The sequence below is a fragment of the Triticum dicoccoides genome, chromosome 6B, assembly GCF_002162155.2.
Source record: "Triticum dicoccoides isolate Atlit2015 ecotype Zavitan chromosome 6B, WEW_v2.0, whole genome shotgun sequence".
In the NCBI taxonomy this organism is placed as follows: domain Eukaryota; kingdom Viridiplantae; phylum Streptophyta; class Magnoliopsida; order Poales; family Poaceae; genus Triticum; species Triticum dicoccoides.
The window spans coordinates 462,058,199-462,085,787 of record NC_041391.1 but is presented as its reverse complement, the minus strand read 5'-3'; the positions used below and the strand labels follow the sequence as shown (position 1 = coordinate 462,085,787).

The 27,589-nt window shown below is 42.5% G+C and overlaps 1 protein-coding gene and 1 long non-coding RNA gene across 5 annotated transcripts; both read left to right on the top strand.

Annotated features, from left to right (window-relative positions):
* Positions 1-3,204: 3,204 nt before the first annotated feature.
* LOC119321976 lies at positions 3,205-13,331 on the top strand. Its single transcript, XR_005155323.1, has 4 exons — positions 3,205-3,254; positions 3,331-3,369; positions 3,464-3,557; positions 13,072-13,331. It is a non-coding gene; the product is annotated as an uncharacterized LOC119321976 (long non-coding RNA).
* Positions 13,332-16,249: 2,918 nt separating this feature from the next.
* LOC119321711 lies at positions 16,250-25,439 on the top strand. Of its 4 annotated transcripts, XM_037595275.1 has the most exons (15): positions 16,250-16,884; positions 20,654-20,796; positions 20,895-21,059; positions 21,150-21,286; positions 21,389-21,652; positions 21,762-21,901; positions 22,755-22,798; positions 22,930-23,010; positions 23,093-23,161; positions 23,258-23,431; positions 23,507-23,649; positions 23,734-24,039; positions 24,147-24,340; positions 24,433-24,483; positions 25,322-25,439. In XM_037595275.1, exons 2-15 carry the CDS (start codon positions 20,664-20,666, stop codon positions 25,335-25,337), a joined length of 1,917 nt encoding a protein of 638 aa, XP_037451172.1. In that variant the 5' UTR covers positions 16,250-16,884; positions 20,654-20,663; the 3' UTR covers positions 25,338-25,439. The 4 variants fall into 4 exon arrangements, with proteins under 4 accessions (XP_037451172.1, XP_037451168.1, XP_037451171.1 ...); XM_037595271.1 differs by lacking the exon at positions 25,322-25,439 and having other exon boundaries at positions 16,251-16,884; positions 24,433-24,724; XM_037595274.1 differs by lacking the exons at positions 16,250-16,884; positions 25,322-25,439 and adding an exon at positions 16,924-18,100 and having other exon boundaries at positions 24,433-24,724.
* Positions 25,440-27,589: the final 2,150 nt, after the last annotated feature.

Genomic DNA, 27,589 nt, shown 5'->3' with positions numbered 1-27,589 from the left:
ATTTTCTTTTTGCTTTTCTGAAAAACACCTTTGTTCCGAAAGTCTCCTTTGATCTAACAATGATATTCATCGTTGGATGCAAAATGAACGCTCATGTATAACTCTAGGACTAAAAACATAAAGCATTGTAAGTCCGTTTCACAAAGCTATGATATATATATGATTCAAAAACATGCCATCTAAGCTAAAAGGTCTCATCCATCATTAAAGGAAATAATTTTATATTTAAACATGCCAATTTCGTGGGCACTGCATCTCACTACAATTTTATGACTTCAGAGAGATAAGATACATGTAGATGCATAATGTTTCTTTCTCATGGCAATTAGCTAATCAACAGGGCACAAAATAGGGAGATAAACTATGGCAAGCAGGCAACTGATTTGACATAGCAACAACTTTGAGTTTAGTTCAATAGTAATGGAAGGACCAGATTTAGTGAATAATAAACATGAAGGGTCGAAGCACTAAGTCAGCGTGTGCTCAGTTCGGTCACCATAATCTACTTTATTTTCGCTGTGGGTTAAATGATCATCTACTTATCTCATAGTAAAAAATTCTCAGCAAGCCTGAATATTAATTAGATTATAGGCCAATCACTTGCTCCAAACTGCCATAGGAAAAAACAACAAATAGGAACAGATGGCAACAGTGGTGAACATAGAACTTTTCAAAAAGATTGATTCTTAAGACAACATTATTGAGTAATTAATCTTTTCAGTAGGCTTTTCACCAGCGACGTGTTATGTATTACTACTGACAAATAGTAAATATGATAATAATAAAAATAAATTTTTGCAGTTGAAAACATGGATTATGTAGAAGACCAAATAGTCCTAAACCTGAAGCAAAATAGAACAGGGCATATAAAAGTATTCTGTAAGAAAAAACACCATGCACACTCTTTTATTTTTCAGCCCTGCTGCTGCTGCTGCTTGCCGGTGGTTCGCCGGCCATCGGCTGAGGTGGGACTCGGGTGCGCGGAGGCGTCGGGGATCGAGGGAGCTCTCCTCCCTCGTGGTTGAAGCACTCGGGGTCGAGCAAGTGAGCGACGTTCGGTCGTCGCCTTCGTCGGGCTTCGTCCGTTCCCCTCGTGTGCCTTATCCCCTCGGCCTTCTCTCTAACGATTCTTTCCCTGATCTCTTGGGCTGTCTACATCTTCTCCATCTCCTAATCCCTCTCTTCCTCACACGTAAGGTACATCCCCTCTCCCTTCCCCATTAATTTGCTACCTTGGATTAGATTTCTCTGGTTGAAATTGGAGCCCCGTGTAGTTTAGTGTTGATCTGAGCTACACACCAGCGATTGCACAAGGTTGTATTCAAGAGAATTTTGGATGGTTGCGGCTGCTGCTGCTACTGGATGCAGTTGTTTGAATTATAAAGGAATTCAGTGGGTAATGTGTCAGAAAGTTGGACAATTTAGCTATGGATATTTTCAATATTTAGCAACTTAATTTTGGGCTTCAGTGTTCTATACATGAATTTCTGATGCCTTGCACTTCTAGGAGTTGTGGTTTATTTATGCAAACATGAACCTTATATAAGTATGTGGTGTTCCATTGATGTGTCCAAATGACCTTGAAATATAAAATTGAATTGTGTAAGTGAATTGATGATGATACATGCTTCAGTTTCTGAAGATTGGGAAGCAATCCTCGTGACATTTCCATGCGAATCTTTTTAAATCCACTTTTGGGTGACTCATTTTTTATTATATTGAATTTAAATTCACATTGCCATGCTAAGATTTGTGAAAACTGTTCACTTTTTCTTTTCTGGGTGTAGCATCTGCAGGCCTACATGCAATCATTATTTTTGTTAAGCAACAGAATGCTACAGTTATGTAGAGAGTTAGAGGCGAGGGGCGATGAGAGTTGGTTTATGTTGATATTCAATTGGTTGCTTCTTATGGTTTGGTACGTCTATATAATGCTCACATGTATTTCGCTGCATTTGCCTAAAAAGTGTATCCGTGTAGATTTTCAGTTCAAAGGTTTGCATTAAGTATATTTTCACTCCATGCGCATGATACATTTCTTACCACCCAATGTGCTGTTTAGGGGAAACTGATCCTTCTAATCTGGCATTCTTTTTGGTCTTCCCTGCTTTAGGTAGTTCATGCTGACTCCTTAATTCTTCAGTGATAATGAGTTATTCATGGATCTAGCAACTGACTGTATTTGCTTTATCTCGAGATCATGGATACTTTTTTTCATGAGATCATGGATACTTGAATGCCCTTTGTTGACAATATATGGTTTCTGATTGTTTTCATACGTTTATGCCTCTTCTGAGGTTGCGAAACCCATTTATTTTCCCAAAGATCACTTGTGCCTACTAAGTCTTGGGATCCATTTTTTTCCTATCTGACCAATCCCTAGAAGAACGCATGCTCCCTAGCCATAGAAGAAATCAGCAGGTGGACAAAGTTCAGGGCCTGAGGCAGCAATAGTTCTTCAAAGGCACTGGGCAATAATTGATTGGTTGAAGGTAGCATTTTCTGTCGAGCTTCAATTGACAGGGAAGAAATTGTTTCTATATGTGCCTTTGGTTTTCTTTCACTTAGGGAGTTCGTACAGTTCTTTTTTCAGGGCAAGAGATTCTTCTGCTAGATAAGAAAGAGCACTCTGATTAATTAGATCAGAAGTTGCTTTTTCCATCGACCTTCAGTTGACATGGAAGAAATTTTTTCTGTCTATGCCTTTGGTTTTATTTTACTTAGGGAGTTTGTAGTTTTTTTCAGGGGAAGATATTCTTCAGCTGGATGAGAAAGAGCACTCTAATTAATTAGATCAGAAGTTGCGTGTGATGATGATTGCTTGTGCAGACTACAATGGTACCAACCACCAGGCATGGTCGTCAGTGAGGCGCCGTCAGTGGACATGAGTAAAGCTTCTTGACCTATACGATTCGTGGTTTGGCATATTTGCTTCATCGGAGTGCTTTGTCTGAGATGATTGAGATCCTTAATTTGCATTGGTTTATCTTTGCCGCATCTCTTGCAATACATTAGTGGAAAGCTTAGCAGTGCTGATCTTCTAAACTTGAAGTTAATTATGACTTGCTTAAACTCATAATAATTTTGTTTTGGAGAGTGCAGAAATCATTTTGAGGAAACAGTGAACAAAAAAGTTGGGGCATCCTGGGTAATCAGCTTGGAGAAGCCCAGAAAAATCTGACAGGAGTGGTGACAGTAGCAGCGGCATGCCTGATACAAGACCCCTGAATAGTGATTGGAGCATTAAAGCCATGGTATTATTCTCTTTGGATTTTTTGTTGCATGTCCTGCTTTGCTTAGACATTTAAATGTGTGATTAGTTTCTACCAGGTGGTATTCATTTTTTGCAGCCGTTGGATGATGTATCATGTACGTCTTCCCCGCTCAACCTTATTCCCCTTGGTCTCTTCAAGAAAAAAACTGACATCATTAAATATCTTTTGTGATACTTTGAGTGCTACAGAAAACAGAATTTCACTTCGGATAGCTGCATGTGTACATATGTGGTGGAGGAACTCAACAATTTCCAGTAAAAGCAAACGTTTTTGCAGTCAAAGGTAATCTTTGCTACATCTGTTATTGAATATATGCTAGGGAGGACAGTAGCAGTTTTGAGATGTTTGTGTGTTAAATCCATTGTAGGCTTTCCATCTGTGCGTTATTCATAATCTTATTGGGCTTCAATTTTATGTTGCATGATGCAGATAAATTTATTGGTTATTTAAAATATCAACATATATTTTCTATATCTGGAAGGATGGGCCACATTGAACTCACTAATTCATTTACAAGCGCACATGAACTGCTAATACAGGCCGGTCATGTTTTCCAACTTTTCCTTCTTCTCCTGATGTTCCCCTGTACTACTTGCCAAGGATCAAGTGCCTCTAACATTATACATGTGTACGTATATTGAATGATATACTTTTTACTAGGGATTTCTTTATCGAGCGTTTAACATGTTGTACTTAGTTTGCATGGCATTTCTGTTGGAAATATGCCCTAGAGGCAATAATAAAAGTATTATTATTATATTTCCTTGTTCATGATAATTGTCTTTTATTCATGCTATAATTGTATTATTTGGAAATCGTAATACACGTGTGAATATATAGACCACAATACGTCCCTAGTAAGCCTCTAGTTGACTAGCTCGTTGGTCAACAGATAGTCATGGTTTCCTGACTATGGACATTAGATGTCATTGACAACGGGATCACGTCATTAGGAGAATGACGTGATGGACAAGACCCAATCCTAAGCATAGCACAAGATCGTGTAGTTCGTTTTGCTAGAGCTTTTCCAATGTCAAGTATCTCTTCCTTAGACCATGAGATCATGTAACTCCCGGATACCGTAGGAGTGCTTTGGGTGTACCAAATGTCATAACGTAACTGGGTGACTATAAAGGTGCACTATAGGTATCTCCGAAAGTGTCTGTTGGGTTGACACAGATCGAGACTGGGATTTGTCACTCCGTATGACGGAGAGGTATCTCTGGGCCCACTCGGTAATGCATCATCATAATGAGCTCAAAGTGACCAAGTGTTTGGTCACGGGATCATGCATTATGATACGAGTAAAGTGACTTGCCGGTAACGAGACTGAACGAGGTATTGGGATACCGACGATCGAGTCTCGGGCACGTAACGTACCGATTGACAAAGGGAATAGTATACGGGGTTGATTGAATCCTCGACATCGTGGTTCATCCGATGACATCATCGAGGAGCATGTGGGAGCCAACATGGGTATCCAGATCCCGCTATTGGTTATTGACCGGAGAGCCGTCTCGGTCATGTCTGCATGCCTCCCGAACCCGTAGGGTCTACATACTTAAGGTTCGGTGACGCTAGGGTTATTAGGAAGACTTGTATGTGATTACCGAATGTTGTTCGGAGTCCCAAATAAGATCCCGGACATCATGAGGAGTTCTGGAAGGGTCCGGAGGTAAAGATTTATATATGGGAAGTTGTCATGCGGACACCGGAAAGTTTCGGGGGCATATCGGTATTGTACCGGGGCCACCGGAAGGGTTCCGGGGGTCCACCGGGAGGGGCCACCCCTCTTGGAGGGCCCCATGGACCGCATGGGGCAGGGAACCAGCCCCTGGAGGGCTGGGGGCGCCCCTCCCCCTTGGGCCCACGCGCCTAGGGTTGGGGGGGAACCCTAAGGGGCGCGCACCCCCTTTGCTTGGGGGGCAAGCCTCCTCCCTGGCCCCCCCTCTAGATCTCATCTAGAGGGGGCCGGCCCCCTTTCCCCTTCCCCTATAAATAGAGGGGCGAGGGGAGGACTGAACACCTGATCCAAGGCGCAGCCCCTCCCCTCCCCAACACCTCTCCTCCTCCGTTAGCGCTTGGCGAAGCCCTGTCGGAGTACTGCCTCTCCACCAACACCACACCGTCGTGCTGCTGCTGGAGCCTTCTTCCTCAACCTCTCCTTTCCCCTTGCTGGATCAAGAAGGAGGAGACGTCGCCCGTTCCGTATGTGTGTTGAACGCGAAGGTGCTGTCCGTTCAGCACTTGGTCATCGGTGATTTGGATCACAGCGAGTACGACTCCATCATCCCCGTTTCCTTGAACGCTTCCGCACGCGATCTACAAGTGGTATGTAGATGCAATCTCTCTCCCATGACTCGTTGCTTAGATGAACTCATAGATGGATCTTGGTGAAATCGTAGGAAAATTTTTAATTTTCTGCAACGTTCCCCAACAGTGGCATCATGAGCTAGGTCTATGCATAGTTCTCTATTGCACGAGTAGAACACAATTTTGTTGTGGGCGTAGATCTTGTCAACTTGCTTGCCGCTACTAGTCTTTTCTTTCTTCAGCGGTATTGTGGGATGAAGCGGCCCGGACCGACCTTACACGTACGCTTACGTGAGACAGGTTCCACCGACTGACATGCACTAGTTGCATAAGGTGGCTAGCGGGTGTTTATCTCTCCTACTTTAGTTGGAGCGGATTAGATGAAAAGGGTCCTTATGAAGGGTAAATAGAAGTTGACAAAATCACGTTGTGGTTATTCGTAGGTAAGAAAACGTTCTTGATAGAACCCAATTGCAGCCACGTAAAAGATGCAACAACAATTAGAGGACGTCTAACTTGTTTTTGCAGCAATTGTCATGTGATGTGATATGGCCAGAAATTGTGATGAATGATGAATGATATATTGTGATGTATGAGATCATGTTCTTGTAATAGGAATCACGACTTGCATGTCGATGAGTATGACAACCGGCAGGAGCCATAGGAGTTGTCTTTATTTTTGTATGACCTGCGTGTCATTAAAGAACGCCATGTAAATTACTTTACTTTATTGCTAAACGCGTTAGCCATAGAAGTAGAAGTAGTCGTTGGCATGACAACTTCATGAAGACACAATGATGGAGATCATGATGATGGATATCATGGTGTCATGCCGGTGACGAAGATGATCATGGAGCCCCGGAGATGGAGATCGAAGGAGCTATATGATATTGGCCATATCATGTCACTACTATATAATTGCATGTGATGTTTATTATGTTTTATGCATCTTGTTTACTTAGAACGGCGGTAGTAAATAAGATGATCCCTTATAATAATTTCAAGAAAGTGTTCCCCCTAACTGTGCACCGTTGCTAAAGTTCGTCGTTTCGAAGCACCACATGATGATCGGTTGTGATAGATCCTTACGTTCACATACAACGGGTATAAGACAGATTTACACATGCAGAATACTTAGGGTTAACTTGACGAGCCTAGCATGTATAGACATGGCCTCGGAACACAGAGACCGAAAGGTCGAACATGAGTCGTATGGAAGATATGATCAACATGGAGATGTTCACCGATGATGACTAGTCCGTCTCACGCGATGATCGGACACCGCCTAGTCGACTCGGATCGTGTAACACTTAGATGACTAGAGGGATGTCTAATCTGAGTGGGAGTTCATTAAATAATTTGATTAGATGAACTTAATTATCATGAACTTAGTCTAAAACTTTTGCAAAATATGTCTTGTAGATCAAATGGCCAACGCTCATGTCAACATGAACTTCAACGCGTTCCTAGAGAAAACCAAGCTGAAAGATGATGGCAGCAACTATTCGGACTGGGTCCGGAACCTGAGGATCATCCTCATAGCAGCCAAGAAAGATTATGTCCTAGATGCACCGCTAGGTGAAGCACCCATCCCAAAGAACCAAGACGTTATGAACACTTAGCAATCACGTGCTGATGATTACTCCCTCGTTCAGTGCGGCATGCTTTACAACTTAGATCCGGGGCTCCAAAAGCGTTTTGAGAAGCATAGAGCATATGAGATGTTCGAGGAGCTGAAAATGGTTTTCCAAGCTCATGCCCGGGTCGAGAGATATGAAGTCTTCGACAAGTTCTATAGTTGTAAGATGGAGGAAAACAGTTCTGTCAGTGAGCACATACTCAAAATGTCTGGGTTGCACAATCGCCTGTCCCAGTTGGAGATCAATCTCCCGGAAGAGGCGGTCATTGACAGAATCCTTCAGTCGCTCCCACCGAGCTACAAGAGCTTTGTGTTGAACTACAATATGCAGGGGATGGTGAAGAGCATTCCTGAAGTATTCTCAATGCTGAAGTCAGCAGAGGTTGAAATCAAGAAAGAACATCAAGTGTTGATGGTCAATAAGACCACTAAGTTCAAGAAGGGCAAGGGTAAGAAGAACTTCAAGAAGGACGACAAAGATGTTACCGCGCCCGGTAAGCCAGTTGCCGGGAATAAGTCAAAGAATGGACCCAAGCCTGAGACTGAGTGCTTTTATTGCAAGGGGAAGGGTCACTGGAAGCGGAACTGCCCCAAATACTTAGCAGACAAGAAGGCCGGCAACACTAAAGGTATATTTGATATACATGTAATTGATGTGTACCTTACCAGTACTCGTAGTAACTCCTGGGTATTTGATACCGGTGCCGTTGCTCACATTTGTAACTCACAGCAGGAGCTGCGGAATAAGCGGAGACTGGCGAAGAACGAGGTGACGATGCGCGTCGGGAATGGTTCCAAGGTCGATGTGATCGCCGTCGGCACGCTACCTCTACATTTACCTACGGGATTAGTTTTAAAGCTCAATAATTGTTATTTAGTGCCAAGTTTGAGCATGAACATTGTATCTGGATCTCGTTTAATACGAGATGGCTACTCATTTAAATCCGAGAATAATGGTTGTTCTATTTATATGAGAGATATGTTTTATGTTCATGCCCCGATGGTCAATGGTTTATTCTTAATGAATCTCGAACGTAATGTTACACATATCCATAGTGTGAATACCAAAAGATGTAAAGTTGATAACGATAGTCCCACATACTTGTGGCACTGCCGCCTTGGTCACATTGGTGTCAAGCGCATGAAGAAGCTCCATGCTGATGGACTTTTAGAGTCTCTAAATTATGAATCATTTGACACATGCGAACCATGCCTCATGGGCAAAATGACCAAGACCCCGTTCTCCGGAACAATGGAGCGAGCAACCAACTTATTGGAAATCATACATACTGATGTGTGTGGTCCAATGAGCGTTGAGGCTCGCGGAGGATATCGTTATGTTCTCACTCTCACTGATGACTTGAGTAGATATGGGTATGTCTACTTGATGAAACACAAGTCTGAGACCTTTGAAAAGTTCAAGGAATTTCAGAATAAAGTAGAGAATCAACGTGACCGAAAGATAAAGTTCTTACGATCGGATCGTGGAGGAGAATATTTAAGTCACGAATTTGGTACACACTTAAGAAAATGTGGAATCGTTTCACAACTCACGCCGCCTGGAACACCTCAGCGTAACGGTGTGTCCGAACGTCGTAATCGCACTCTATTGGATATGGTGCGATCTATGATGTCTCTTACCGATTTACCGCTATCATTTTGGGGATATGCTCTAGAGACAGCTACATTCACTTTAAATAGGGCACCGTCTAAATCCGTTGAGACGACACCATATGAATTATGGTTTGGGAAGAAACCTAAGCTGTCGTTTCTAAAAGTTTGGGGATGTGATGCTTATGTCAAGAAACTTCAACCTGTAAAGCTCGAACCCAAGTCGGAAAAATGCGTCTTCATAGGATACCCTAAGGAAACCATTGGGTATACCTTCTACTTAAGATCCGAGGGCAAGATCTTCGTTGCCAAGAACGGATCCTTTCTGGAAAAAGAGTTTCTCTCGAAAGGAGTAAGTGGGAGGAAGGTAGAACTCAATGAAGTACCACCTCTTGAACCGGAAAGTAGTGCAGCTCATGAAAACATTCCTGTGGTGCCTACACCGACTGGAGAGGAAATTAATGATGATGATCAAGGTACTCCCTCCTTCCATCTATATAGGGCCTAATGCGTTTTTTGATGCTAACTTTGACCAAATATTAGAGCAATAATATATGACATGCAACTTAGACAAAGAACACCGTTAAATTCGTGTGTGAAAGTAGCTTTCAATGATATAATTTTCACATAGTGCATGTCATGTACTATTAATCTTGTCAATAGTAAAAGGCAGTCTTAAAAAATGCATTAGGCCCTATATAGATGGAAGGAGGGAGTACTTATGATCAAGTTGCTACTGAACTTCGTAGGTCCATAAGGACTCGTTCCGCACCAGAGTGGTATGGCAACCCTGTCCTGGAAATCATGTTGTTAGATAACGGTGAACCTTCGAACTATGAAGAAGCGATGGCGGGCCCAGATTCCAACAAATGGCTAGAAGCCATGAAATCCGAGATAGAATCCATGTATGAAAACAAAGTATGGACTTTGACTGACTTGCCCGATGATCGGCGAGCAATAGAAAACAAATGGATCTTTAAAAAGAAGACGGACGCGGATGGTAATGTCACCATCTATAAAGCTCGACTTGTCGCTAAGGGTTATCGGCAAGTTCAAGGGATTGACTACGATGAGACTTTCTCTCCTGTAGCGAAGCTTAAGTCCGTCCGAATCATGTTAGCAATTGCCGCATACTGTGATTATGAGATATGGCAGATGGACGTCAAAATGGCATTCCTTAACGGGCATCTTAAGGAAGAACTGTATATGATGCAGCCGGAAGGTTTTGTCGATCCTAAGAATGCTAACAAAGTATGCAAGCTCCAGCGATCCATTTATGGGCTGGTGCAAGCATCTCGGAGTTGGAACATTCGCTTTGATGAGATGATCAAAGCGTTTGGGTTTATGCAGACTTATGGAAAAGCCTGCGTTTACAAGAAAGTGAGTGGGAGCTCTGTAGCATTTCTCATATTATATGTAGATGACATACTTTTGATGGGAAATGATATAGAATTCTTGGACAACATTAAGGCCTACTTGAATAAGTGTTTTTCAATGAAGGACCTTGGAGAAGCTGCTTACATATTAGGCATCAAGATCTATAGGGGTAGATCGAGACGCCTCATAGGTCTTTCACAAAGCACATACCTTGATAAGATTTTGAAGAATTTCAAAATGGATCAGTCCAAGAAAGGGTTCTTGCCTGTACTGCAAGGTGTGAGATTGAGCTCGGCTCAATGCCCAACCACGGCAAAAGATAAAGAAGAGATGAGCGTCATCCCCTATGCCTCAGCCATAGGATCTATTATGTATGCCATGCTGTGTACCAGACCTGATGTAAACCTTGCCGTAAGTTTGGTAGGAAGGTACCAAAGTAATTCCGGCAAGGAACACTGGACAGCGGTCAAGAATATCCTGAAGGACAAAGGACATGTTTCTCGTTTATGGAGGTGACGAAGAGCTCGTCGTAAAGGGTTACGTCGATGCTAGCTTCGACACAGATCTGGATGACTCTAAGTCACAAACCGGATACGTGTATATGTTGAATGGTGGAGCAGTAAGCTGGTGCAGCTGCAAGCAGAGCGTCGTGGCGGGATCTACATGTGAAGCGGAGTACATGGCAGCCTCGGAGGCAGCACATGAAGCAATTTGGGTGAAGGAGTTCATCACCGACCTAGAAGTCATACCCAATGCGTCGGGGCCGATCAAACTCTTCTGTGGCAACACTTGAGCTATTGCCCTTGCCAAGGAGCCCAGGTTTCACAAGAAGACCAGGCACATCAAGCGTCGCTTCAACTCCATCCGTGAAAATGTTCAAGATGGAGACATAGATATTTGCAAAGTGCATACGGATCTGAATGTCGCAGATCCGTTGACTAAACCTCTCTCACGAGCAAAACATGATCAACACCGGAACTCTATGGGTGTTCGATTCATCACAATGTAACTAGATTATTGACTCTAGTGCAAGTGGGAGACTGTTGGAAATATGCCCTAGAGGCAATAATAAAAGTATTATTATTATATTTCCTTGTTCATGATAATTGTCTTTTATTCATGCTATAATTGTATTATCCGGAAATCGTAATACACGTGTGAATACATAGACCACAACACGTCCCTAGTAAGCCTCTAGTTGACTAGCTCGTTGGTCAACAGATAGTCATGGTTTCCTAACTATGGACATTAGATGTCATTGACAACGGGATCACGTCATTAGGAGAATGACGTGATGGACAAGACCCAATCCTAAGCATAGCACAAGATCGTGTAGTTCGTTTTGGTAGAGCTTTTCCAATGTCAAGTATCTCTTCCTTAGACCATGAGATCATGTAACTTTCGGATACCGTAGGAGTGCTTTGGGTGTACCAAACGTCACAACGTAACTGGGTGACTATAAAGGTGCACTACAGGTATCTCCGAAAGTGTCTGTTGGGTTGACACGGATCGAGACTGGGATTTGTCACTCCGTATGACGGAGAGGTATCTCTGGGCCCACTCGGTAATGCATCATCATAATGAGCTCAAAGTGACCAAGTGTTTGGTCACGGGATCATGCATTACGGTACGAGTAAAGTGACTTGCCGGTAACGAGACTGAACGAGGTATTGGGATACCGACGATCGAGTCTCGGGCACGTAACGTACCGATTGACAAAGGGAATAGTATACGGGGTTGATTGAATCCTCGACATCGTGGTTCATCCAATGACATCATCGAGGAGCATGTGGGAGCCAACATGGGTATCCAGATCCCGCTGTTGGTTATTGACCGGAGAGCCGTCTCGGTCATGTCTGCATGCCTCCCGAACCCGTAGGGTCTACACACTTAAGGTTCGATGACGCTAGGGTTATTAGGAAGACTTGTATGTGATTACCGAATGTTGTTCGGAGTCCCGGATGAGATCCCTGACGTCACGAGGAGTTCCGGAAGGGTCCGGAGGTAAAGATTTATATATGGGAAGTTGTCATGCGGACACCGGAAAGTTTCGGGGGCATATCGGTATTGTACCGGGGCCACCAGAAGGGTTCCGGGGGTCCATCGGGAGGGGCCACCCCTCTCGGAGGGCCCCATGGGCCGCATGGGGCAGGGAACTAGCCCCTGGAGGGCTGGGGCACCCCCCCTTGGGCCCATGCGCCTAGGGTTGGGGGGGGGGAACCCTAAGGGGGGCGCACCCCCTTTGCTTGGGGGGCAAGCCCCCTCCCTGGCCGCCCCCCCTCTAGATCTCATCTAGAGGGGGCCGGCCCCCTTTCCCCTTCCCCTATAAATAGAGGGGCGAGGGGAGGGCTGAACACCTGATCCAAGGCGCAGCCCCTCCCCTCCCCAACACCTCTCCTCCTCCGTTAGCGCTTGGCGAAGCCCTGTCGGAGTACTGCCTCTCCACCAACACCACGCCGTCGTGCTGCTGCTGGAGCCTTCTTCCTCAACCTCTCCTTTCCCCTTGCTGGATCAAGAAGGAGGAGACGTCGTCCGTTCCGTATGTGTGTTGAACGCGGAGGTGCTGTCCGTTCAGCACTTGGTCATCGGTGATTTGGATCACGGCGAGTACGACTCCATCATCCCCGTTCCCTTGAACGCTTCCGCACGCGATCTACAAGTGGTATGTAGATGCAATCTCTCTCCCATGACTCATTGCTTAGATGAACTCATAGATGGATCTTGGTGAAACCGTAGGAAAATTTTCAATTTTCTGCAACGTTCCCCAACAATTTCGACTATGCTTAGAACAACATTGTGAATGTACGTGTTATTCTACCTCTTGGGCTGTAATGCTCTATTCATTCAATGTTTTAGGTTGTGCTTCTCGATGATCAGATATTTATGGCATGGTTGTTTATGCTCTGCTCATGGTCGTGCCTGCGAAGCTGTGATGACTTGACGACAGGAGAAGTGGTCAGGATTGAGCCATCGGACAAGAGATGACCGCCGTCGATTGCCAACAAATTTCTGTATGTCGCAGTGAGCGGGATGCGTTCAATATCTTCAGATGCTCTGCGCTGCACCCGCTATATTTGATATGAGTCCACATGCAAAATAAAGGCATCACATGTTCTGGGTTGTTCAGCTTTTTTTTATTTATTTTTCGTGATTGGATTATATGCTACTCGGTGTTGAAGGGTTTGTTCATGCCAAAGTTAATAAATCTTGTGATGTTACCAGAGATTGCTCATTTACTCATTCTGCATGGGATGGTCAGGGTTTGATTATTTTTATCAGCAGACTTTCATTCAGATAATAACCCAATGGCGCTCGTCTGTTCTCTTTACTTATGTACCTACACAATAGTGCTTTATTAATTTTATTGTGCAAATAATCAGTCTTTGTGTTTATGAGAAATGATAATGACTTGCACCATTACCATACTTGCTGAAAGTATGTTTTAACGCAATACAATCCTATATTTACCTCGTGTCATGATTTGATTCAGGTATAGCTTCCAAGTACCCGGTTCAGGGCATGTCCAAATTGAGAGGATTCACTTATATAAAAATAATTTAATTCTCTGTCATTGGGGCTCATTAATTTCTAAAATTTCTAATGTATTATAGTAATCAATTTCAAAATATGGAGAGTCAAAAAGATAGACCCATTTGGAAATAGATATAGGGAAATAATCATGTTTTTTGTGAGGATGCAGGAAGTTCATTAAGATTCATATATAAAGGTTACAATAGTGTACTTCCTTCGTTCACTAATATAAGATGTTTTAAATATTTTTATAAAGACTACATATGAACTGAAATGAGTGAAGAAACACATCAAAACGCGTCTATATACATCCGATTAAGAAATAAGCTAGAACTCCCTATAATTTGGAATGGAGGGAGTATATTCATGGGTAGCAATAATTAAACACTCAAAGAATATGTCTCAAATTCCAGAATAAAGCACTCGGTCAAACTTCATCATACGCCCCTTCCTATCCCACAACCCTTCCACCAGATGGCAACGGAATATACATATACAACACCCCTTAATAACATATAATCTCCAGGGAGATCTCCCTCAAAAAAAAATTCCAAGGAGATCGAGTTCGTGCGTCTCTCTTTCTTTTAGTAACAAAAAAGTACTTGTTGTCAGTGTGTGTATAAGTCAAGTCCTTCTGCTTGGGCCAAGCCCAAAAATAGTGCAAAAAAAAATACAAATGAAATATAATTTTCCAAAAAATGTTCATCACCAAAAAATTGAATCAATTTTTAGAAAATGTTCTAAAAATTTTGCAAAAAATATACCTTTTTAAAAACAAATCGTGTTTTTCTGAACAAGAAAAAATAAAATCAATTGAAAGACTATTCCATGCAGAACTACTCTTTCGTCGGATGAAAGTGCGGAGCTGAATTAGGTCTTGACGAACGCCACTAGGGTGGTTTCTTGACATCTGATTTTTATGGTCCAAAATGCTATGCTTGTAAACTTATATCTGGCGTTAGCCAACACTCGATATAAAAAGTGTTGCATAGTTGCCCGTTGCAACGCACGGGCATTTGTACTATCTCTTTTTCTTCTTTATTCATTGCAACGGAAGAGAAAACATAACACACACTCTTAACCCAACAACCATCACTCAAGATCACAATAGGTCCATCTCCTTTATTTTCGCGAGATATCATATTTGTGTTGCCGCTTATCCTCTATTAGGTAGAGATATAGCAAATATGCCCATGCATTGCAATGGGGAAAAACAATTAGACTATGTCAGGATGAGATAAGGACTTTTAAAATGTCATGTCATAAACTACGTCTCATCTTGACCTAGCATTGCGCCATAGAAAGTTGTGTCAATTTTTCTGGAGCAAGCATTGTATAGAACACAACAACCCTTTTTTAACCGATGCGTCATGGACTAAATAAAATCATAAAACAACCTCTATTATCCCCTAAAAAATATTTAACCGATGCAAACATTTTCTAAAATTGTATGGACATAATTTTCAAATTGTTAAATATGTTTTGAATTCACGATCACCTTTTAAAAATCATGAATATTTGTTTTGAAATAATGTTTTTATACTATGCAAACAGTTTCTTAATCTTATTTATTTTATGATTTCTCTACCATTTTCTGAGTTCGCGAACATTTTACGATTTCTATACAAAATTCAACTCACAACCTTTTAAAATTTGGAATTTTTCCGTTGAATTTAAAAGAGAAAAACATAAACAAAAATAAGAAGAAAAAAAGTACAAAAAAAGGAAAAGAAAACAGAATGGAGACATCACATCTGTAACATGTGCGGGAGAAGGACGACCCCTTGCAGAAAAAAAAAAAAAGAAAAGGAGCGAACTGGGATCAAACCCAGGTCTCCCACATGATGTGTCGAAGCACAGACCAGTCCGGCACTCATCTGCTTGTGATTTATTAGGGTACCACTCTGTAATAACCAAACAGGGCGGCGGCCTTCAAGAAAAAAAAAACTGAATCGTTTTTTTCACTTATAGGTGGCATAGTGGGTAATTTAGGGCAATTTCGAGGGTAGTTTTTATGACGTACGGCAGAAACCCAATTCTTTCAATTCTAGTCAACTAGAGGCTTACTAGGGACATGTTGGTGTCTATGTATTCACACATGTATTAGGATTTCCGAATAATACAATTATGGCATGAATAAAAGACAATTATCATGAACAAAGAAATATAATAATAATCCTTTTATTATTGCCTCTAGGGCATATTTCCAACATTATTTGCAATCTGGATCGCCGTCGGTATGGGAAAAAAATGGATCTTGCGCTATAAATTATAAATTTTGCTTTCATAACAATATTTTAAAAATATTTAACAGGTAAAATTAACATCTCTACCTACTAATAAACCAGCGATTGCTTCTGGTCGTACGTCATCCGTGTTTTCGCAAAAACGCCCCTCAGTTTCTTTGAAATGAACCCGCAGTCCAAGTTAGAAAACATCTGGGCCAAAGCCAGTCGAGTGCCGCCCGCCCGTACGCCGCTCCGCAGCCACGCGCCCGAGGCCGAGCTCCCGAGCGCGCCGCCGCCTCGACCTCGCGACCCGCCGGCGACCGGATCCTCGCCGGAGATGAGTGCCGCCGTGCCCTGCTCCCTCCTCTCTTCCTCTGTCTCCTCTCACCTCGCTCATCCCCCGATCTCTCTGTCCCCAGAACGAACAGGAGCATGCCATGGCCTCGGATCCGCGCCGCCGTCGCCGGAGAACATCGTTCGCCACCGGTTCTTCGACCACAACTACCGGATCAAGTTGCCCCGCCTCTGATCTACCCGTTCCCGGCCACCCCAACCTCGCCTCATCGTCGGGCGCGTAGAGAGACGGCCATGGCCACCGGATTCCCGAGCGCATATATAAAAAAAGAAAATTAAAATAAAAAATAATAATAATTAGGTAGAGAGGTAGAGGTAGAGATAGAGAGGTAGAGAAAAGCGATTCTTCAGTCCGAACCAAGTTCGTATCGCTTAGTCTTTAACTTAAATTATAAAATTAGAAAGTCTTTTCTCTTAACCCTAGATAGAAGATCCCCAATTCGCCGAATCTCTCGGCAACGCGCCTAGACCCCTGATTCTCTCGGCGACGCGCTCGGCAGATCTATCCGGGACGACCCTCGCATCCCCGTCGTGCGGGCGGTGGTGGATCAGTCGGGTAAGCTGTATCTGTTTTTATATGGGTAATTTTCTCATGTGCTCGGGGTTGATTTGAATCGGGGTTTCGAGTTGAGTTTTGGTTGATTTGAAACGGAATTCCTTGGGTTCCGAAATTGATCTCAAGCGAGGGTTCGAATTGAGTCCTTGATTATTCTGAATTGGGGATTCGAATTTTTTATTGTTCTGAATCGGGGGAAGTTGTGGGACATATTCTGCACGCACACACATCAACATGTCATGTGATTCGAAGTTAAAAAATTGTGATGGCACATCTAGCTGAGAGTGATTTCTGTCGCAGCAAATACGATTGTGTGTTGTGAATTTGGCGATGTACAATGTTCATGACATTCCCATTAGAAATTTATTGAAAATTTCCTTGCTTAGCTTACAAGCCAAATTAGCATGATTTTCTCGGAATACTATACTAGATAGCTACTGTTTGAAAATGCTAGCAACCAAATATTAATGTGATTATGCATAGAACGGTACACCCTCCCTGTTTAAGACAACAAAACCACAAAATCATCTCTACTCACAGGTCCGGTGTTCCAGTGGAAGCAGTCACGCACATCACAAGCTACAGGGTACTGGAATATGATATGGATTATGCACCACATCCTCGGTTACACCACATAAAGCACAGTTCGCATCTCCCAGCCAACTTTAGCAGATTGATTCTTCCTCTTAAACACATCCAAAGAAATCTTATTTTGCAAAGGGATCTTGGCCTTCCAAACATCCGTTATCCTCTGTGCGACGGTGAACATGGCTGATTTATCATAGGTAATGGTGAACATGGCTGATTTAGTGAAAGCCCCAACTAGTACTATCTTGGCTCTCTTCAAGGATAATACCTGCTAATTCCTCCTCTGTATAATCTCGTACAATTCCCTCTTTCCAAAGTATGTCCTGAAATTTAAACCCTGTAAAAATCATAAAGATATATTTTCCTTACTGTTTTGTATGGCTCCATGGTACTGCACATTCATCGGACACTGACCAAGGCAAGGATCAGTCAAAAAGTACACAGATCTACCATTATGGATATTGTTTACCAACCCAGTGTGCAACCAATCCTTGATCAAGTGTTAGCCCTTTCAAAATTGTGAAGCTAAGTCATTGTTAGATTGAAGAAAACAATGCTCGTTTAGCATAAGTTGACGTCCTGATGTGGAGCTACCTGAAAACAGAAAGGCATCAACACATGTAGCAAGGTACTCCCTCCGTTCCGAATTACTTGTCTTGGATTTGTGCTAGATACATCCGTATCTAGACAAATCTAAGACAAGTGAACAAGCTACTCTTTATTTTGGGCTGCACCCACCAAGTTGATGCTCCCATTCTGCAAATTGCCGCGACACATGGTCATAAATTAGGGTCTGCACCTTGCACTTGATTACTTTGCTTGGCGTTGATGATTGGGAGAGTGGTGGCCATGGTGGTTGATTTGGGGCAGCAAAAAGATTCGATTAGGTCATTAGGGGGGAGTGGGGCTGTGGGTGGTGCGTGGCTGTGGGGGAGAAAAAAAACAATTGAGATTTGGGAAATGGGAGAAGAACGAAGAAGAGAGGTGGGTGCTTCGCTTTCAGTTGGCCGTGTACAGTTTGAGGCAGGTGTCGAGTTTAGCTGGGGCCAGGCCAAATAAGTGGGCTGAGTGGTCGACTAAACCTGCATCCCATGGTCTGTTTTTCATAGCTCAGGCCGTGAGTGCAAGGTGCTCACATCAGGTTTTCTGTAGGTGCGAAGCTCTGTTTTCTTGTAGGTTCGAAGTCAGGTTTCCTGTAGATAAGAAGCTTGGGTTTCCTGGAGGAGCCGAGCTCAGATTTTCTGTAGGTGTGAAGCTCGGGAGTCTCAGTGGTGTGAAGCTCAAGTTTTCTGTAGGTGTGGAGCTTGGGTTTGTGGCTTGAAGATTTTCTCAAAGTTTGGAAAAGTGTCCAGCTTGGGAAGAGGAGGCACTCCTTACCCAACCTGTCTGCAACTGGAAATTCCATTTATTCAATTTCTACAGATGTTCCTTATTCTTACGTTTTGAAACCAAGACCTCCCATCTCTTCATGTCTACATAGATCATCAATCTTCACCATTTGGTATTTACCTTCATTGCTGTTCACTAGGTTTACACTAGATTATATTTTCTTGTTTATTAACCCACCTCTCCGCAACCGGAAATTCCATTTATTCAGTAGACAGATTTTCTTTATTCGTACGTTTTGAAACCAAGACCTCCCATCTCTTCAGGTCTATGTAGATCAGCAATCTTCACCATTTGGTATTTACCTTCATCACTGTTCACTAGGTTTACACTAGATTATATTTTCTTGTTTATTAACCCACCTCTCCGCAACCGGAAATTCCATTTATTCAGTAGACAGATGTTATTTATTCGTACGTTTTGAAACCAAGACCTCCCATCTCTTCAGGTCTATGTAGATCAGCAATCTTCACCATTTGGTATTTACCTTCATCACTGTTCACTAGGTTTCCACAAGATCATATTTTCTTGTTTATTAACCCACCTCTCCGCAACTGGAAATTCCATTTATTAAGTAGACATAGTTTCTTTATTCTTACGTTGTGAAACCAAGACCTCCCATCTCTTCAGGTCTATGTAGTCATCAATCTTCACCATTTGGTATTTACCTTCATTGCTGTTCACTAGGTTTACACTAGATAATGTTTTCTTGTTTATGAATTCTTTCAATCACACTTTTGTTCTTCTGATCTCATCGATACTCACATTGTTGAGTTATTATTAATTATAACCACCAATCTATAATACATAAATAATTCATCCCCACTATCCTATGTCTCTTGACATGCAGCCTATCCACCTCAGCAGCCTTGCTACATAAGCAATCTACTCTCTTTTTTCTTGGTGTGCAACTTGCCACCTCAGCATTTAAAAAAAATCAAGTGATTCATCTCTGGTAACCAAAGCGGACCATTCTTCCATGACTGTCACTCTTCGTATCCAGTCGTTGTAAAAACCAATAAAGCGGGCCATCTCGCACCCTCGCACCGAAATATTTCCATTTTACACTGATTTGAACACTTGTTTTTTGCCCCATGAATGTACAGTGTTTGATAGTAACTCCGCCTATGTCTTCTCGGCAATCGGCATAGCCGGTCCCAAGCCCGGGTAAAGGAGGAGGGTTGTGATAGGCTTGGCGAGCCAATGTAAAAACTAGCCAGTCCCATAGGTATGAAACCCATTTGAGCGAGAGTAGTACTAGGATGGGTGACCTCCTGGGAAGTCGTCGTGAAAGGGTTTCATATCTAAGGGTTGTGATAGGCTTGGTGAGCCAACGTAAAAACTAGCCAGTCTTTTGGGTATGAAACCCATTTGGGCGAGAGTAGTACTAGGATGGGTGACCTCCTGGGAAGTCCTCGTGAAAGGGTTTCATATCTAGCCTACCCCAACTTTTTTGGGATTAAAGGCTTCGTAAGCAAGCAAGCAATGTACAATGTTTGATAGTGTTGTGTGGGAATGAGATAAATAACAGGTAACAATGCTCGAATAGCTCTCTACTCCCTCCTTCTGGAAATAGCTGTTGCTCAAATGGATGTATCTAAACGTATTTCAGTGCTGGATTCATCCGTTTGAGCGACGGTTATTTCCGGACGGAGGAAGTAATTTTGTATAAGAGGCCAAAAGCCATCAGCTTTGACATGCACATATATTAGCAAACCTTTGGAGCACTGGGAGCGTGATGGCTTTTGCAGCCTTTGTTGCTCTACTAATAATTTCAATTTGCTCTCTGCTTCAGGACCGGAAAGATGCAGAAAAATAAGAGGGCGAGTGGTCACGCAAGTAGCTTGAGAAAGGTGCAAAGCACCATCAAAAAGAAGGAAAAAATTGGAAGTAGTCGCAAAAGAGGCATTACTACTCGGAAAGGACACCTGAGAGAGAGTTAGTCAATGATTTATGACTTCGTTGGATCTTTTCTTGAACTTATATTGCTCTAATAGAGCACTCATCGTTCTGCTGTATCTTTTTTCTTTGATTAGATATATTTGGCTACTCATCGCCTGATCGGGATATTTCTAGCACCAAGTTCGAAGAGCGACAATTTGGCAATGTATATGAACCTGGTCAAGCTGACTGGTGTGAACTAAGTAAAAGACTAGCTTCACATTTGTCTGTGGAAGTTGTCTCACTTGCTTTGTTCGATGGTGATGATGCTACTATATGCTTATGAAAATATCCAAATCTGTACTGAGTCGCCACTTGTTAATTATCAGAAAAAATGTGATCTTGTGCAGGAGATAAGATGTTATATGCATGCACGGGTATAGTTCTACCACGTGGGACATCAAGACTGGACCTAACAAGATTCCTGACTTCATCACAGTTGGTTGCAGTCTTTAATTTTAAAAGAAACAAGGATGATAAATTGAGGGTTTGTGCTCACAACAGTTTTCTCGCCATCTTGCTTTATGCCCTTATTTATTCAAGCTAACCTTGATCACTTCTTGCTGATGTAGTGGTTTTATCACTGTAGGTTTTGGTGCGCCTTCCTGACAAAAAAACTATACCTGGGATCTTAGGACTATATGATAAATATATTGCTATTGTTACATCCGAATACTTCCAAGATGTTATGCCATTAGACATGTATCAGCAAACATATCTGCCTAATCCTTCGACGATGGTAGCTGCTGGGCGTGCCTACAATTCAAGCAGTTTGATGGGCACGATTGGGGAGCTGACTGATATAGGAGCTGATTATGAAGATCTTGTGGCCTCTAACTGTCAGATCACAGAGGTATGTTTTTTTTTTCCTTTTTGCAGGATGCAGAATTTGAAACAGATAGTTGCATTATGATATCTGTGGTCTAATGTGACAATGTGTGCATCTTTTTTACTTGTTCTAGGCTGGACTTGGAGGGCCACTCATTGATCTTGCTGGCAATTTTGTTGGGATCAACATTTGTTTTCATGGTGATACGCAAAGGCCTTTGTTTCTACCAAGGATATTGCTTCGTCAACGCTTGGAGCAATATGAGGTGCTCATGTATGTCTTCCTTGCCTAGTGTTATGAGCTATATCTTCTCCAATTAGCTTATCTATATTTGTTCTAAGCCTCCTGCCCTCCTTTCATGTTTCACTTCACCTGTGTAAGGTAATCCTTTTTCTGTTACTAGCAACACTGGCACCCTAGGAGTCTTCACGCATCTCCCTAGCAATGGAGAAGAAAATTAGTAAAAAAAAAGCTTTTCCACATGCCCTCCACTGCACCACCAACTGATCTATCCGTATAGTTAATTTTAGCAAAGGCTGTGTGACAGCAACAATACTACTTCTAGGAGAAGGTACATAAATACTTATCGAGTAAACAAGTATCTCAAGTTCTCAACCCTATAATAATAGTTTTGTTTTCTCAAAATACATAAATACTTGCCATACCCCAAACTGTTGTTTCAATAAATGCCTAGGCATATTTCTGCAACACAGTCTGGAGCTACCCAGACTGTACTTACCTGTAAGTATCATCCTTGAGCCGAAGCTTCTTCAAGCCGCCACCAAGCTTGTTGGAGTGAAAGCTTATTTTTTGAAGCCACCATACCAACATTCTCTGTTTCTAAGTTAGTGTGCTTGTTTCTGAAGTTGCTCTATTTGTCTAAATGAGGGTGAGTTAAAACATCTCATTCAGAATAAAATTTGGACAATATTTCATATTTATAGCTTCTGGATCTGCTCAATCTTTCTGTCTTTCGTTGTATCTTTACTTTTAGGCCCGATTTCCATTTCTTTTTTGCGTATCTTGTTTCCTTTTATACATCGGTTCTATGTGTTGGTAGACTCTTGTTTTGGGGAGTACATCTGTGTATCTATTTATAACAACAGCCCTGCTGTGTCTATTGCAGTCCTGGAAAAGGTTATGGAGAGAAAATGCCACCTTATTGTGCAGGTGAGCATGGCACAATCATTATTATTTTCTAGTCATAATTATCATCATTTCTTTAACATGTAGTCCATGGATATGCTTACCTGTTCTTGATACATTTTTTAGTGTGTCCTCATTCATCTTCTCCATTTTAGGTTTGTTAATGGGAAAAACCAGCAATAGCAGGCAGGGATCTTATGAACCTCCTCCAGGTGCTTCCAGAATAATCCCTTCAGGTGTGAACTATGTGCTATTTTTTTACCTATTGATCATTGCACGGCACATCTGAGTACTAATATTGATCACCTTATACACCAGGATTTATGGATACCTGGGAGTGGCTAGAATCCATGGGCTACCCTAAACCACCACCACTTATGCTGGAATGTATGTTGTTGCTTTTGATGTTGCCGGCTTCTGCATTGTGCATTTTCATATAACTATTGTAGCAATAACTAATTCTGTGCTTGTTTCTTTGAACAGTGAATGGGCGCCTGGTTAGGACATTTGAGGAAGTGTTTGGTTGGTTACATGCTTGGAAAGGTTATAAAAACTTCGATATGTTGCACGGTCATGGAAAGAATGCCTGGCAGAGGCTTGATAAGAAGATAGTTGCAACTATATCCAATCGTGTTATCTCACTTGTTTCGTTCAATGGTGATTTTAACAGTTGAACCGTTACTTTTTTCCTACCTAGTATTTCATCCTAACGACCAAACTTGTCATATGTAGGAGAGGGTACGAGTTTTTTTTCATGCTCAGGCTTCCTTATAAGGGGTCCGCCAAGAAAAGGGCGCACACGCAATGTGATTGTGACTTCGGCCAGTTTGGTTAGAACTTGTGATGTTACAGACAAATTTGATGAGAATATGAGGGTTGGTGCTCCTACCTCCTTGTCGATTTTCCTCCGTCTTCAGGTTAAATACAAGGTGTAACAGTTGAGTTCACTTCACCTGCAGATTGAGGTGTTTCTCCCACCGAATCAGCGCTTGAATGGGACACTGGAATCATATCATTCCGGATATAATATTGCTATTGTCACTGTTAAGGGTTTGCGTGATATTTGTCCAGAAGATATGAAATTTGATGATCCCATGAGTAACCAAGAGAATCCTTTACCCAGAAGGGTGGTAGCTATAGGGCGTGAGCCCAAAGGAGTGTTGTGTGCCTCAATGGGTGAACCTATACTTTGTGATGAAGACCTGCACTGGCCTAGCACATTTGGTTGCCAGCAACTTAAGCTGTCCAATTGTAAAATCACGAAGGTATGCCGGTGAAGTTCTCTTGCCTTTCATACCCAGGGGTTTGTGACTTTACCCTACCAATGCATGTACTAACCTAGCTTATTTTATGACTGCTGTTTTTGTACAAGGTTGGTATTGGAGGCCCCCTGATAAACTTCTTTAATGGGCGTCTTGTTGGCATGAACTTTTGTGATGGAAGGCCTGATAGAACTCCCTACCTGCCTTGTAAGCAAATTCGTGAAGTCTTACATAGCACATGGCGCTTAACTACCGACCGCTCTGTGCTCAGATTGGACAAACCAGATGTGAACAACAAATGCAGGTATTCTTATGGTTTCTCAGTGCCATATGTTTGTTCGTAGTGTTCAATTACTCAGCACCTGGCTTACATTGGAAACAAAATTTGGATTGCAGATGGCCAGTGCCCAAGCCATATTGGTATCACGGTCTTCTCGAGATGAATAGGTTTGGTCCGATGCCCATGATAGGATGGGTTCGCCAGTAGGCTCGCACCACATACTGTTAATTGAAGTTTATGTCTACCGCTTATTCCCTGTTTGTAACAAAGTACTGCGTTCCTAAATATAAGACCTTTTAGAGATTCCAATATGGACTACAAAGCAAAATGAGTGAATCTACACTATAAAATATGTTTATATACATCCGTATGTAGTTTGTATTTAAATCTCTAAGAGTATCTCCAACAGACGTGCGGTTGCGCGGGGCGTTAATTTTTTTTTGCAGCGCCAAAATAGCGTTTTTAGGCCCCGTATATTGCAAGGTGCTTGGGATAGGTGCTTTAGAGAAATAAACCAATTTTTCTCTGAGCACCGGTGCTTATTTGTAGAGGGTAGACGCTTAATTAAACGTCTGTCCTATAGAAATAAGCATAGGTGCTTAAGAAAAATTTGGTTTATTTCACTAAGTATCTCCTTAAGCACCTCCCATTGTACAAGGCCTTGGTGCGCTTGGCAGGTGTTTTGCTTTACTAGAGGCGTTATATATTGCAGGGCTCTAGCAGGCGTGGTAACACGTCTAGCACAAACAACATTTTTTCTTCAACATAGAACCAAGAAGATCGAACACATAAAATAAATTAATAATAAATAGTTCATGAACAATGCAACAAATAGTTATTACAACTCAAACAAATAGTTTATCTTTCAATACAACAAACAGTTCACGAACAATGAAACAAATAGTCAATAATACGACAAACATACATCAAACTAATTTTGTCGCCCATTTCATGACCACCACTCCTCGACCAAATCCTTTTGATGGTCATCATGCGTTTTGGCAGGTTGAATGGCATGTGATGCGTTTTTGAGTGAAGGATTAGGTATAGCTGATGATAGGAGGCAATAAAGCGGGCCATCCGCACAGACCCCCTCTGCACTCGCACTGGATGTCCCAACAACTCATACTGAGAATAGTCTAAATCTTGCCTACGCTCATTCTTGATGATCATGTTATGCATGATCACACAAATGTTCATGATGTATCAAAGAATCTTTTGATCCCAAAATCTAGCCGGTCCTCTGATAGTAGCAAATTGGGCTTACAAAATCCCAAAAGCTCTCTACATCTTTCCCAGCCGCCGCCTGAGCATTGTGGAAATCAAGATTTTTCTTATCTTGCGGTGTCGTCAACGGCTTCCCAAATGTTTGCCACCTGGGTAGATACCATTCGCATAGTAGCCATAGTTGTATGTATGATCATTTGTTACAAACTCCACCGGTGGAGTTTACTATTTACAATCCTATTCATGAGTGGTGACCGTTAAGAATATTGATGTCATTGCAAGATCCAAGCATTTAAAAATAACATGCCAAATTCAAGTCTTCTGATCGGCCACCGCTTCAAGGATTATAGTGGAAGCCTTTTTCTGGCCGTGGAATTGTCCATGCCATGCCTTAGGACAGTTCTTCCAACTTCAATGCATGCAATCTATTGAGCCAAGCATACCTGGAAACACGCGAGCTTTGTTCATCTTCAAAAGCCTTACGGTGTCTTCAGCATTGGAAGCTCTCAAATATTCCGGACCAAACACTCACAATTCCAACTGCGAAGCGCTTGACACACATGATGGCTTGACTCTCACCCATGACCAAGTGGTTATCAACTAGATCCGTCGGAATACCGTATGCCAACATAAGCAAAGTGACGGTCATCTTTTGAAAGGTGCTATGCCCGAGTTCTTCAGCAGCATTCCTCCTTTGCTGAAAAACCTGATCATGGCTCGCCAGTTTCTCCGCAATGTGTTTGAACAACTCGATGCTCATTCTAAAACGGCGCCGAAAGTAGGACTCGGGGTATGTGGGATTCTCCACAAAATTGTTCCTCATCAATCTGTTGTGGTCATTGATCCTTTCCCTTCATAATTTTTGATGACCGATAACCGAACCATCGTGCTTTGGCTTTCTATTGACGTGCATAGCTAGGATCACTACGATATCCTCCTCCACTTGAAGATCAAATTCTTCATTGGAAGAACCGCAGGATGAACTCATCTATAAAGTTGAATTTAAACTAATTTAAAACTACAAACAACATGCACCAAATTTATCTACAAATATAAAGTTAGAAGCAATATATACCTTGCAAGCGTTCTGTCAAACACCCTGTGGACGCCGAGCTACAAACGGCCGCCGGGCGCTATTCGTCGGAGGAACGGGGCGCTCGAGGGGCCGTGGCGAGGAAAGAAGGTGGAGGAAGCAGCAGCGGCACGCTGGGGATAGGCGGGGAAGCGTTGACGGGTCGCCGGAGCGAATGGAAAAGGTGCGGGTGGAGGCGCCAGCACATGAAGGTTTCAGATCCGGCGGTTGGTGAGATTCACACCAAATAAGTAGCGGGCGATGCCGTTTTCCCCAGCGCGCTGGACCTACTTTGCCGCGCGCGGGATTTTAGCTCGTCTGCTGAAGCGTTAGTTTTGGTCGCGCGTGCAATATAGTTGTCTTTTGAAGCGCGCGGCTAATGTACCGCGTCTAGGGCAGCGTGATCTGAATGATATTCAGAAATCAACTCGAAAACTAGTTATGGTTAAACCTCCTGTGGCGGGTGCATTTGAAACTTCTGGGACGTAGGAGAGATGTTTTGAAGCACTGACGTTTTATGTGGTCTTGTCTGTCTCCGTCCTGAACATCAGCAATGTCCTCTCGCGTCTTATTTGAGGGAAAACTTCACGTCCTCACATCTTATTTTGGGGGACAACCTCCATACCGTTGCTTGGCTATGCTTATCTATTATTGAATCTTTTATTTTAAATATCACTTTATCCAAAACTATAACCCAGAACCCAGATATTGCACATTTTTGTATTGCTGGTGGTAACAAAATAGTTTTCTTTTAAAGAAACACCCCACGCTTATGTATATGCATGCGCACTCACCGAGCACGTACTACATATATGCTACCAATAGAGCATCTCCAACGGATAATGTAAAAGGTGGTGCCCAAAAAATAGTTTTAGGCTAGAAGAGAATGTTTTGGAATATTTCTTCCCAAGATGTTTTTTTACAACTAAAGTTGCCATGAAAAAAAAACCCTAAAAAAGGAAACTTGTCATCCG